The following is a 12,145-nucleotide window of genomic DNA, read 5'->3' as shown; positions in this document are numbered from 1 at the left end:
CGAGGCGGGCGCGAGGCCGGAAGGGGCGGGGCTTCCGCTGACAACGACGGCGGCTCCCGCGGGCCGCCGAGAGGGGTGTCGCTCCCGGCCCGGCGGGCTCGGAGCGGGGCCGGGGCCGGGGCCGGGGCCGGGGCCGGGGCCGGGGCCGGGGCCGGGGCCTCCTGCCATGGCGGGGGCCGGCGGGGGAAGCCCCGGGCGGCGGGGCGGCTCACGGGGGTAACGGGCTCGGGGCCGCCGCCGCCTCTAGGGGGCGCCGCTGCCGCGCCGGGGCTCGCCGCGCCCCTTCCGCCGCCGCCGCTGCCGCCGCGCAGGTGAGGCCCCGCCGTTCCCCCGGCCCGGCCCGGCCCTGCCGCGGGCTCCGACCCCCGGTAGCGGGCACGGGGTGTCCCCCACCCCCGGCCCGGCATCCTCTCCCCTCTCCGCTGGAGGAAGGGAGACGCTCCGTAAGGGACCGCGGTGTCACCTCGGGTCCTCGTCCCGGCCGGGGCCGCGCCGGGCGCCGTACGGGGCTGTGCGTCCCGTCCTGCCCCCCTTCCCGACGGGGCTGTGTACCCCCCTGCCTGTCCCCCCCCCCCCGACGGCGCTGTGTGCCCCCCTCCTACCCCCCGCGATGGGGCTGTGTGCCCCGCTCCTGCCCCCCTCCTGCCCCCCCGATGGGGCTGTGTGCTCCCCTCTTACCCCCCCCCCCGACGGGGCTGTGTGCCCCCTGCCCGCCCTCTTCCCCCCCCCCCCCCGACAGGGCTTGCTGCCTGCTCCTGCCCCTCCCACGGTGCTCTGTGCCCCATCCTGCCCCCCCTGACAGCGTATTTTGGCAGGCGGATGCCTCCAGCCTTGGTCCTCTGCAGAGAGCCGTGAGCCGGCATGGGGAAGAGCTGCAAGGTGGTTGTGTGCGGACAGGCCTCCGTGGGGAAAACCTCCATCCTGGAGCAGCTGCTCTACGGGAACCATGTTGTCGGTGCGTACGGGGTGGCGGTGCTGGGAGGGGCCTTCCTGCGTTCCCGGTTGCTCCACAAAGCCCCTGTGGATGTGGGAAAAGACGGGGTGGGACAGCCCTGCCCTGTCTGTGCGGGGGCCGGCAGGGCCAGACCCTATTGGGCCAGAATCGCCCCCAAAACACAGAGGTATCAGGGGAGGAGGAATGACTCACGGTGCCCTGACACGGGCCACCAGCAGCACGGCTCTCCAGGCTGCGGCAGGGACAGCGCTGCGGCCCGCTTCCCTGTGTCACCCCGGCCCATCTCCCCTGCAGGTTCTGAGATGATTGAGACCCAGGAGGACATTTACGTGGGCTCCATTGAGACAGACCGCGGGGTGCGCGAGCAGGTACGCTTTTACGACACGCGGGGCCTGCGGGACGGCCTGGAGCTCCCCAAGCATTGCTTCTCCTGCACTGACGGCTACGTGCTCGTCTATAGCACAGACAGCAAGGAGTCCTTCAAGCGGGTGGAGCTCCTCAAGAAGGAGATTGACAAGTCCAAAGACAAGAAAGAGGTGAGCAACCACGATCTCCCCAAGGGAATGGGGCTGCAGAGTGGGGTCTGCTCCCCTTGTTCACCAGTTCTCACCCAGAGACTCTCTCCTCACCTCTGGCTTTCACAAGATGGTGACAAGGTCCTCTTCCCTAAGACCCTGAACTGTAACTGGTACCATTCTGGGATGCTTTCAGGGGAGAGTATTTGCTCTGTCACCATGCTCATTCCACAGCCACCGAGCAGAAAGGCTCTGCGTGGAAGAAGGTTCACGCATCTCTTGCTAAGGGGACCAGGGCTTGCCTGTCTGCTGCTTTCGTTATTTCACAGGGGGCCTTCAGTTTCCAGGGCTGTTGATTGAGATCTCTCTTCTTCCTGCCCTTCCGGACTGGGCTCTTCTGTAGGCCACCATGGTGTTAAGCGTGCAAGTGCTCAATAGGCCCTTCCACTTTGGGGCTAGTCTGAGACACACAGTCTGAACGTGAAGGGGGAGCTGCCGGAAGGGAGCACTTGGAAACATGTCGTTTTAAAGGCCTTAGCACAGAGGAGGAATTTAGCAGCAGGACTGGGCCTGGTGCTGAGGATATTGTCAAGGCAGAGCCAGGCAGTACCGGTCAACTCTGTGTTTGTTGCCTTCAGGGATTCTTCTCACCTTTGTTTTTTTGAACAGGTCACCATTGTGGTTCTGGGTAACAAGTGCGACCTGCAGGAGCAGCGTCGGGTGGACCACGACGCAGCCCAGCACTGGGCCAAGGGCGAGAAGGTGAAGCTGTGGGAGGTGTCCGTGGCTGACCGGCGCACACTGATCGAGCCGTTCATCTACCTGGCCAGTAAGATGACGCAGCCACAAAGCAAGTCTGCCTTTCCCCTGAGTCGCAAGAACAAGGGCAGCGGCTCCATGGATGGCTGAGCCTTCTCCTTCCCTTCCTCTCCATTGCCACCTCCTCTCCCTCACCTCCCTCCTTTCCCTGCATTCGCCTCCTGCTGAGCCTGTTTGGCGTCTTGGAGCCGGCGGGAAGCATGGTGGCAGGAGGAATAGGCTTCCCAGGGCCGGGGATAGTCCTTGAGGATGAGAGAGGTGACCCATCTGCCTGGGCTGGGACAGGGCCTGCTCTTTTCACTGCCCGCGTCCTGCAGACATCTGAGGTGCTGCAGGGAAGCCCGGATTCACCGAGTGCCGCTCCTCGCCTCACAGGCCTCGTCTCCCGCTCTCAGGCACGGGCTGGCGGACCTGAGGGATGCATGCCGCTCCAGGGGGGCGCAGCGTGGGGCTAGCTGTCAGCTTGGGAGCAGCTCCATGTCCGAGCGCTGCCAGGCCAGAGGAGACGTTCCCCGGCTGGTGAGCTGCTCTGGTCTGTATCGTACCGGTACCGTGTGAGACGAGTCTATTTGCTGGCCACGCGTCCAGCGCAGCCGCTGCCAGAGCAGCGCTCCCTTGTCCTACCCCTGCCTGGCTCTGCGGGGCTGTAGCTTTGGCTCAGTACGTTACCCTCATCCCAGCAGCGTCCTCTGCTCCTGTACGTGCAGAAATGTTCAGTTCTTGGTCAAGCTGTGTGCAAGATGCGCGCCGTGCCCCAATGAGCGCGTGGTGCGGAGCAGCGCAAGGTGCTGTCACTGAGGGCAGGGTCAGGCCCCGCATCTCACAGTGCCTATATCCACCACGCTGCCGCCCTGCTCTTGCTAAGTGCAAACTTGGTCCTAACCTGGGAGACGCTGGAACCGCGCTTAGCCTGCGACACCCTGATGCTTAGGGCTGTGGCAGCTCTCCCCACCTGTCTGTCACGGTGCTGGCTCTCCTCTCAGAACCGCAAGACAAGGGGAAGGTTTCCCGCACATGCTCCCTTTGGCTAGTCTGGATCTAGGCAAAGATGACGAGAAAGCCCTGGCTTGTTTATACTTGTTCCTTTTATTTACTGAGTAACACAATAAAGCGATGAGATTTGATTATCAAAATATTTTCCTTTTTTTTTTTTTCCCAACAGTTATAGTACATCAAAAAATATACAGTGAACATTACAGGAGGGGTACTGGCCAAGTCCCTAGAGTCTGGTTATTTCATTTTTGTGGGGGTTTCGTTTATGTCTTTTGTTTGGACTCAAACGCTGTTCACATCACTCCAAGGTTATTTACAGAGGGGCACACGTTACTGAGCGCTACGGACTACGCCCTACTACCTAGTACAGCATATGCTAAGTCGAAGGCAGTAAATGCTTCGGATGGCACAGGAGCAGGGAGGGGCTCTGGCGGCAGAGCGGGGGCGACGGAGGGAGCGTGTTCTTACGCAGCTCGCTGCAGTATTATTGTTATTGGAAGGAATGGCTTTCAGGGGGTTAAAGTGCCAAGTGTAGGAGTGTATTAGGACTCCACTGGTGGAGGGGTGGTGGGAGCAGCCACCGCTGGCTCCAGCAAAGGCTTTTAAGAACAAAATGCGGGGGAACAACCCACCAGGGCCTCCTGGCTCCCGCAGGCTGGAGTATGGCTACGGCTGTGCGCTCCCCGGTTCCCCGCGCTCCTGAGGCTGGCGCGCGTGCAGGAGAGGACGTGCCGCCCTTCTCTGGCGGGGCCAGGCTGGGAAGGGCACGGTGAGATGAGCGGGGCGGAGGCTGCCGGGAGCAGCGCGGGGGCTGGAGCTGGGGTGACCTGCGGGCTGCTTGGCATTAAGACGCACTGAGCTGCGTCCCTCCCGCTACCTGCGGGGCCCCAGCCAGCGCAGACTCCTGCTGCACGCGTTCCCCCCTGGGCTGTGGGACCATCTCGCTATCCCGGTCACATCCACCGCTGCTGGGAGCCGTCCTCCCCCCGGCTGCTCTCTGAGCCGCGTCTCCCACCACCCCCCTCAAGACCATTCGGTCGTCTCTACCCCCTTCCTTCCGTACAAGCTCGCTCTCCCCTTCTCCTGCTGCTCCCGCCCCACTGCCCTCCACCTCGGTGGCGGCTGGGGTGGAGGGGAGATGCCCCGAGCAGATAAATCCTTTCCCAGAGGCTCCCTTATGCCCTGATAGCAGCAGCGCAGGTGAGCGCTGCCCATGGCTCAGACTAACGGGACCCTGCAGCAGCAGGAGCGTGGTGGCTCCGGGCAGCCTGGGGCTCCGGCAGCCCCGCTCCCTCCGTGCACAACCGCCTACTGCCGCCTGGGGCTCCCGGGTCTCTCCTCAAACTCCCAGGAAGCAGAAGATTTCGGCCACGTGAGGTACCTGGCGGCAGATTCCGGTTCGCCTCCTGTCGCCACGATCCCGTCCTGAGCCTCGGTAGCGCACGCCGGGCAAAATCCTCCTGCAGTCCACGCCTGGCTTACGGACGCAACCTTGGGAACGCGTGCTCACGGCTGGCCAGCGGCCCGATCCGAACAGCCGCTTTTCCAAGGGCTGGGGGAGAGCGTGGCCCCGCGTGCAGGGCCAGGGGACGCAGCTGGGTGTCCTTGAACCAGCACCCTGGGCTAGGGGAGGGGACGGGGCTCTAGAGGGACCCGTCTGCACAGATCCAAGCGTTCCATCGTTTTCCTTCTGCTCCAGACGACGCTCCCGGCTGTACAGACAGCATGAGCACCAAAGTAAACCGCAGCCGGCAAACGCGACGGGCGAGCTGCTCCCACTGGATTGCATAGATTTGGGGGTGGGGGGGGTCGTCACGCCAGCACAAGGTCCATTTGGGTTGCGACTTTCCTGCATATTTCTATTTACAGCGGCACAATTGGAGCCCGGAGCCCGGAGCGCCGCGGTTACAGTTTTCAGCCCAGGCCGTCGCTGGGTCTTCTGAGCACAGTGAAAAGCAGAACGAGGGCTGCGGGGTCCCTCCGAGGGCCGCGGGGTCCCTCCGGAGCTCCGGCCCCGCCGGGCAGCGCCCGCTTGCTCCAGGCCGGGGGGGGGGGGGGGGGGATGGGGGGACGGGAACGCCTTGGCTTTCTGGAGTAACTCCCGGGAAGCTCCGGATGGGGACGGGGTGGGATGACCGGCCGCGGCAGCCGGCTCGGAGCGACGACGTTGCCTTGCGCTGCAGAACCGCAAAGCGCTCGAGGGGCGTTCGGAGCCTCCCGGCGCCTCCGTGAGGTAGGGGCAGGTCGTCCCCTGCGCGGGGGGGGGGGGGACGGACGGACGGAGGCGGGGGGCACCCGTCCGCCCCCGGTCTGTGCTTGTGCCGCCAGGGCGAGGGGCGATGTGCTTCGGCGGGGGGAGGCGCGGGGCCCCGGGCTCTGCCTATCGCTCCGAGCGAGGCGGCCGGCGGCGCCGTCCATCACCCCGCGTCCCGGCTGCTCGGCGGGATGCTCTGCCGAGCGCGGCCGGGGCGGCGGGGAAGGGGCGCGCGGCCACGGCATCGTTCGCTCCAAGCGGAGGAAAAGCCTGGGTGCACGTCTACGACTACAGTTTCCCGTCAGCCGGAGCGGCAGCCCGGCCGGGAGCATCGCCCCGCTCCGCGGCCGGGTCCGGAGCAGCCGGCGGCTCTAGTAGGGCGCGAAGACGATGGGGCCCGGCGTGGTGCGGACGTGGGCCGGCGGCGTCCGGAAAAGCGCTGGTCCGAGGATGGGGGCTTGGAAGAGAGTGGTGGCGGCGGCCGGCCTCAAGGCGAGGGGGCCGGGCACGGCGCACACGGCGGCGGCGGCGAGCGGGCTCGGGAGGAAGCGGGTCGCCAGCGTCTTGGTGAGGTGCTTCTGCAACGCCAGCTTGGACTGCGGGCAGAGAGGGGACAGCGGCGAGCCGTGAGCCGCCCGGCTGCGGGAACGGGCTCGGCCGAGCCGCCGGCGCGGCGACGCTTCCCTCCAACACCAGCCGCCGGGCGGTGAGGCTCCTGCAGCATCCCTGCAAACCCGACCTCGGCCGAACCACCCCCACCCCAGCAGCTCCGAGCATCCAAAAAATCACAGCTCTCCCCTCCAGGAATTGCAAAATGGGTGGAAGAACCGCAAACGCTGCGGCTGTTTCGACCGCGGCTGCTGGGCGGCGCACGGACGAGTCCCCTGCTCTCCTTCGCGCTGACGACGGCTGGCAGCCCCTCGCCCCCGCCAGGGCAGCAGGCTGCCTCCGCTCACGGGACGCGAGAAACGGAGGCGGCAGGAAAAACGGGCGGCGCGTCTCTTATTGCAAGAGCTGGCTAAGGCGGCAACCGGCGCGTGGGGCGGCGGAGGGACGGAAAGCTTGCAGCTACCTTGAGAATACTCACTGCGAGGGCCGCGTTCTTCTGCAGCTTGTTGTAGGGGCTGTACTTCGGCTTGGGCGGCTTCCCCGCCAGCCTGTCTTTGTGCCTCCGGCTGCTCATGTGCTGCAGGGGGAAAGCGGCCCGTGTCACCCGCGGCCTGTGTCACCCGCGGCCCCCGTCACCCGTGGCCCGTGTCACCCGCGGCCCCCGTCACCCGCCTGCCCATGCTGCCAGCTCCAGCCCTGCCAGCCCCTGAACGCCGCCGAAGCGGAATTTTATCCGCATTGCACAAATCACCCCACGCTGCTGCTTTTCCTGGGGCTTTTTGCTATCAATTCATCAGCCGCTCCGCAGGGACCAGGGAGCCCTCCCGGCTCAGACCTCTGCACGCCGGCTCCGGGCTTACGCGACTTTGCAAATACAAACCCAACATCTGTTTTCTCCCCGCAGCAGGGAGAAGCAATAGGGCCTGGGCAAGCAGGTACAGACCCCCCCCCACCTTAAATCCTTAGGGAGCTAAAAGGGATGCATCTTGTAAACGCCGGTAAATCCCCCTCTCCGCAGCCATCGGGAGGGGATGCAACACCCCGGAGACCTGCGCGGAGGCGCCGCGCGCTTGCAACGAGACGCGCGCCCGTCACCTGCTTGAGCTGGGTCTCCGAGTTCACGTAGATCTCGCAGACTTGGCAGTGGAACGCCTTGTTCTGGATGTTGATGGTGCCCTTGTTGCCGATCCTCTTGGCCTTGTGCCCTGCCCGGGAGAGGAGCTTGCCCCGGCCGCGCCGCAGCTGGGCGCTGTGACCCTCCAGCATCGACTTGTGCTTGGCGCCTGGCGCGGAGGGGAGACGGGGGCGCTCGGCAAACGCGGAGGCGCCGACGACGAGCCGCTGCGGGAGAGACGCCCCGCGCGCCACCGCGAGCACCGTGCCCCCAGGCCCCCCCCTTTGCACGGCGCCCGGCTGCTCCGGGCCCCCTGCGGACGCTAGAGAGGCCGGAGGGGAAAGCCAGGCTCGAGAAGGGACGTGACCTTGTCGAGGTCGACGGCGGATTTGGGAAGAGGCTCCGGAGCTCGCAGGCGGCTTCTCGCCTGGCTGCCTCCAGCTGCTACGCAGCTATCGCCCCGCTCCGCGCTGGTGCCAGCTCACCCATCGGGGGGTCGCTGCCCCGTGCGCCCCCCCCGGACATCGCCTCACCGGCACCGCCGCGGATGGAGGAAGGGGTCGCTGGCACCCGCAGCCCGGACACGCTCGGCCGGGGCGAAGCCGCCTTCCCGGCCGTGCCCCCTGCTTCCCTGCGCCAGACCTTCGGAGAAGCTGCTATTTTAAGCACGTCCTGGAGCCCATCAGCTCGTGCCCAGGCATTAGCACGGTCCGCAGCGCTCGGCGCCGCAGCATCCGAGCTATGCCCAAGGTCACGGAGGAGCCGGCGGCAGAGCCGGGAATAGCTCGTGGGGGTTAAAGGAGGTGGGGAAGCAGGAGCCAGAAATCCCGCACACCTGGGGACGGAGCGCCCCGTCCTGCCACCGGCCGGCGCGGGCACCGCGAGCACGGGGGCGGACGGGTAATTTAAGCCATCGCTAATTCATTCTATTTTTTAAGGTGCTAAGCAAGGAGCCTGCACGCCGCGACAGCCGCAGAGGGACGCGAGCCCGCGAACATTTTGTTTGTTTGCTTGTTCTTTTTCCCCCAAATCAGCTCCTAAATTTGTAACCGGAGCTGACAAAAGCAAAAGGACACGAGTGCAGCTAAGCCGAGGCTCCGTCCTTAGCCGACCTTGGTGCCCACGGCCGCTGCTGCTGCCCCTGCGCCGGCGCGGCTGCACCTCGGAGGGGGCTTGGGGGGGGGGGTTAGTTTCCAGCTCCCCCTGAACCGAGGGAGAAAAGGGTCTTTCCCTTGAAACGGGGCCGTTTTCCAGTGCTGCACGAAGAGCCCGGTCGGGCAGGAGCTGGCACTGCAGGGACTGCAGAAGCCGCTGGAGGTCACCCGTGCCGCGGCAGCACCGGCCCGCTCCCGTCTCGCTCGCTCCCAACTCTCCCGCCCGCCGCCCCCAGGAGGCACCGCCGACGGCCGCCCGGACGCACGGCTGCCCCGGACAGACGGACGCGCTGGGCTTGCACGCTCGGGATGGGGCTGCTTCGCCGTGCACCGACGGGAGCCCAATGCCACGCGTCTGCTCTGCACGTGCAGCCTCCCACCGCTTCCCTGGGCTCTTTCCCTGGTTTTTGCCCGGGTTTGGCCTGCTTATCAGCCACCACGGTGACGGCATAGCGCCTGGCCCAGCACGGGACACTGCCGACCTCTTCGCAAGGCTTCGTGAGCCCGAATCACCGCGGAAGGATGATCCTGGGTCTGAGGGGGGGGGCACTGCCGCTGCGGGGTGCCCTCAGCTCAAAGCCAAACCCCAGCAGAATATAAACTAGCCTCCAACTGCTTGATTAAACGCACCCGAAAACGTCTTTAATTAAGCGACATGGACGATAAGGGAGCGTTTCACCCTGCTAAAACTCACTCCGCAAGCGAGTCGCTCGTATCCGCAAAGCGCCGTCAGCAGCCGTGGGGAGCAGCATCCCCATCCCCATCCCTGTCCCCATCCCCGTCCCCCGCGGGCGCCCGCCCTTACCCGTGTTGTGCGCCTCCAGCTGGGACAGGGAGTTGACGGTCACCTTGCAGGTGGGGCAGTAGAGGTGCTGCTTGCTCTTCTTGCCCTCCTTGTCGCCGTCCGGGGCGGAGGCGGCGCTGCCGCCCGGCTCAGCCGCCCGCACCTCGGCACCCGGCGCCGCCGAGGAGGCCACGCTGGCAGCGTCCGAGCCGCCCTCCGACGGCTCCGAGGCCGGCGGCGAGGCTGGCGCGGGGACGGGGCCTGGCAGCTCCGCGGTGGACGCCTCCGGGCTGGGAGCCAGCACCGGGCTGCTGCTCTCGCCCTCCGCGTCCTTGAGGCCGGGCGGGCTGCCGGCGGGAGCTGGTGGGAAAAGGCAGGAATCCACAGGGAGGGAAAGGTCCCTCTTCTTGCAAAGGTTTCCCAAATTTTGGGGAGCAACAGGACCTGACACCCCGCCTCCCCTGCTGCCCCATCCTGGACACGCTCTGCTCTGCCCAGGGGTCTCCCTGCAACTCATTGCAACCGTGCTCAGCCCCGGTGCTTGCCCTTGCCCTGGGGAAACGCTCGCTCCCGCCAGCCCGTCCCTCCCACGAGCCCTCACGGGATGCCGCTATCGGATGCGGCGCTCCAACCAGAAAACCGCGGGCACTGCCGGCCCGGCTAATCCCAGCCGGGGCGCCCGCGCCAGGCAAGCGCTCGTTTGCTAACGCGCGCAGGGGCGTTTGCGCCTTGGGGCTTAGTCCCAGCCGGGGAGCAGCCACCCACCGGCGGGCAGCGCTCCGGGGCTCGGTGAGGCTCCTGAGCACGGCGCGGCCGCATCGCTAGCGCAAGCGCCGTTGGAGACGCGGCCGGGTCCTTCGCAGCATCGCCGCCGGCTGCCGCCTCCCCGGGGAACTCGCCGTTCCTGCCCCGTACCTGCGCCGCCGCCCGCCAGCGCCGCGGGGAAGTCGCCCGGCTTGTCCCGGCCGCCCGCCGCCGCCGCTTTCTGCTTGCTCTTCATGGCCTCGATGGCCTTCAGCCGCCGGGCGTGCTTGTGGCCCTTGTAGTGCGCTTCCGCCTGGTTCTGCAGGGGCAGACAGGGGCCACATCGGTGCCATGGCCGGGGACGGATGCATGGACGGATGCACGGGCACAGCCGGCCCCACACCCCGCACCGTGCCTCGGGGCCCCTGAGCTGCGCCGCCGGGCGGCATCCGTCCCCGGAGGCCAGGGATGTCGCCTGGGTGGCATTTTGGGCCGGGGGGGCCACAAGGCGGCTTTGCTCCCCTGGCCTGCTCACGGCGCGCACGAGCGCGCTCGGGACGAGGTGTCGCTTTGCTGAGCCATCGCCGCCTTGCAGGGCCGAGATAAGGACCCTGCACTGATTAAATGCATCGCGTCGCTTCTAAAAGAAGCTTTCAGGCAGAATTTATGACTTCAGAAACCTACAATGAATTGCTAGCTGTAAAAATAAAATAAAAAACCACATTGGTGGGGAGGACACATCCCCTGTCGTAACCTAACGGGTGTCTAACATGCGATTTACATTCGGGGGCTCCTTTCTCCTGCCAAATGGTGAATAATGAAGTGCATATTGATGGGTTCACGCCTGCGTGGAACTGATAAAAACGTACATAAAAGAAAATAACCCGAACACTTGTGTACTTAGCAGCCAGGGACAACGCAGCATCGTCACCAAAAACAACCAGAGTTTAGCAATTTATGGAAACTAAATCCAATGTGAATTAAGACACTGTATTATGGAGCAGCGCGGATTAATTTGCGCGGAGTTTTCAGCCGAGGCTTCCCGTGCTTGGCGGGAAGACGCACAACTTCCCACCCACCCTCTGCTTTTTAAGGACTGGGACGAGCATCCAAGCGTTCGGCATGCACGGCCGGGTCCGTGGGAAAAGAGAAAGGCCGGGGCGCGCGCACGCCGGCGACGGAGCCTCATTAGCAAACACAACGAAGCTGCATCAGATAACGGGGTCGGGACGGGGCTGGGCTGCAGCCTAAGTAGGTCAGCGAGCGCCGCTGCCATTGCGTGTGGCCACAGACCGGCACGCGAGCGTTGGCACCGGCGCGCCGGCTCCCGCGGCTGGGGCTCGGCAGCGCTGCGGGCAGGCGAGACGCCGCTCGGAGCATCCGCCGGGAGCGCCGGCTCTGCGCTGTGTCGCCGCTGCAGGAAGGAGCCGCGCACGGAGCAGCAGCTCCTGCGGGTCCCCCGTGCTCGCGGCCCCGCTGCTTGCAACGCGCCCGTCCCTCCCTGCCACGTGCTCCGCTGGCTTTGAATGCCAGCTCCCTTCCCGACTTTTAATCAGTTTTCCCCACAAAAGATCAGCTGCGAGCAATTCATTACTGCGGGGATCAATGAGTGCTTCCCTACGCCCCTCTACAAGGTGGTTGATTTACTTAGAATAAAAGGCTGGGAAAAAAAGCCACCTGCCACAGCAGTGCTCTGGGAAGGCAGCGCAGGAAAGATTATATTCAGCTCCCAAGGAACAGATAGGAACTGTGCAGGCTGATAAAGCAGCTTAAGCACAAACACCGAGACGAGGACGGCAGGGAACAGACCTGAACAAAATGATGAGCAGCAGGAGGACAAGAGAGCCAGCGCGGCAAGCAGAGGACATGGCAGCCCGGGGAGCGCTCGGGCCCGCGAGCAAGACGATGCCAGGGAAAACACAAGCTGGGGCAACCGCAGAAGGATGGGAGAGCGGAGCTGGCAGGAGCTGTGAAATGCCCACGAGCCCTCTGCGGTCCCCAGGGCAGCACGGGTCCCGCGGGACATCCGGGGCTGCCTCTGCCAGGGCTGGGACCAGGCTGCTGCAGTGCACGGCGTTGGGTACCACCATGCATAGCATTGGGTATCGCAGTGCATGGTGCTGGGTACCACCATGCATGGTGTTGGGTACTGTGGCGCATGGCATTGGGTACCACCATGCATGGGGCTGTGTATCGCAGTACAT

At 65.4% G+C, this 12,145-nt stretch overlaps 2 protein-coding genes across 3 annotated transcripts in view; one reads left to right on the top strand and one right to left on the bottom strand.

The window, feature by feature from the left end:
* The first annotated feature begins 169 nt into the window (after positions 1-169).
* NKIRAS2 (NFKB inhibitor interacting Ras like 2) lies at positions 170-3,422 on the top strand. Of its 2 annotated transcripts, none has more exons than XM_067312128.1 (4): positions 170-311; positions 816-955; positions 1,250-1,491; positions 2,140-3,422. In XM_067312128.1, the coding sequence occupies exons 2-4, from the start codon at positions 862-864 to the stop codon at positions 2,377-2,379; spliced, it is 576 nt and encodes a 191-aa protein (XP_067168229.1). In that variant the 5' UTR covers positions 170-311; positions 816-861; the 3' UTR covers positions 2,380-3,422. The 2 variants fall into 2 exon arrangements, with proteins under 2 accessions (XP_067168229.1, XP_067168230.1); XM_067312129.1 differs by lacking the exon at positions 170-311 and adding an exon at positions 342-443.
* Positions 3,423-5,366: 1,944 nt separating this feature from the next.
* ZNF385C (zinc finger protein 385C) overlaps positions 5,367-12,145 on the bottom strand; it is a 42,553-nt gene continuing 35,774 nt past the window's right edge. The window contains exons 6-10 of the mRNA XM_067311771.1: positions 10,113-10,260; positions 9,219-9,557; positions 7,241-7,428; positions 6,609-6,722; positions 5,367-6,132 (exon numbers count right to left, since the gene is read on the bottom strand). Coding sequence (XP_067167872.1) covers positions 5,908-6,132; positions 6,609-6,722; positions 7,241-7,428; positions 9,219-9,557; positions 10,113-10,260 — 1,014 coding nt within the window. The 3' untranslated portion in view covers positions 5,367-5,907. The remainder of the gene's footprint in view (positions 6,133-6,608; positions 6,723-7,240; positions 7,429-9,218; positions 9,558-10,112; positions 10,261-12,145) is intronic.

This window comes from Apteryx mantelli, chromosome 28 (genome assembly GCF_036417845.1).
Source record: "Apteryx mantelli isolate bAptMan1 chromosome 28, bAptMan1.hap1, whole genome shotgun sequence".
NCBI lineage: Eukaryota > Metazoa > Chordata > Aves > Apterygiformes > Apterygidae > Apteryx > Apteryx mantelli.
This window is presented reverse-complemented; position numbering and strand designations above follow the sequence as displayed.

Excerpts from the sequence above, each read along its gene's own strand:
- NKIRAS2 (XM_067312128.1), top strand. The coding sequence starts at position 862 with ATGGGGAAGAGCTGCAAGGTGGTTGTGTGCGGACAGGCCTCCGTGGGG. Across the intron at positions 956-1,249 it reads CTACGGGAACCATGTTGTCG|GTTCTGAGATGATTGAGACC; the intron begins GTGCGTACGGGG and ends TCTCCCCTGCAG. Across the intron at positions 1,492-2,139 it reads AGTCCAAAGACAAGAAAGAG|GTCACCATTGTGGTTCTGGG; the intron begins GTGAGCAACCAC and ends TTTTTTGAACAG.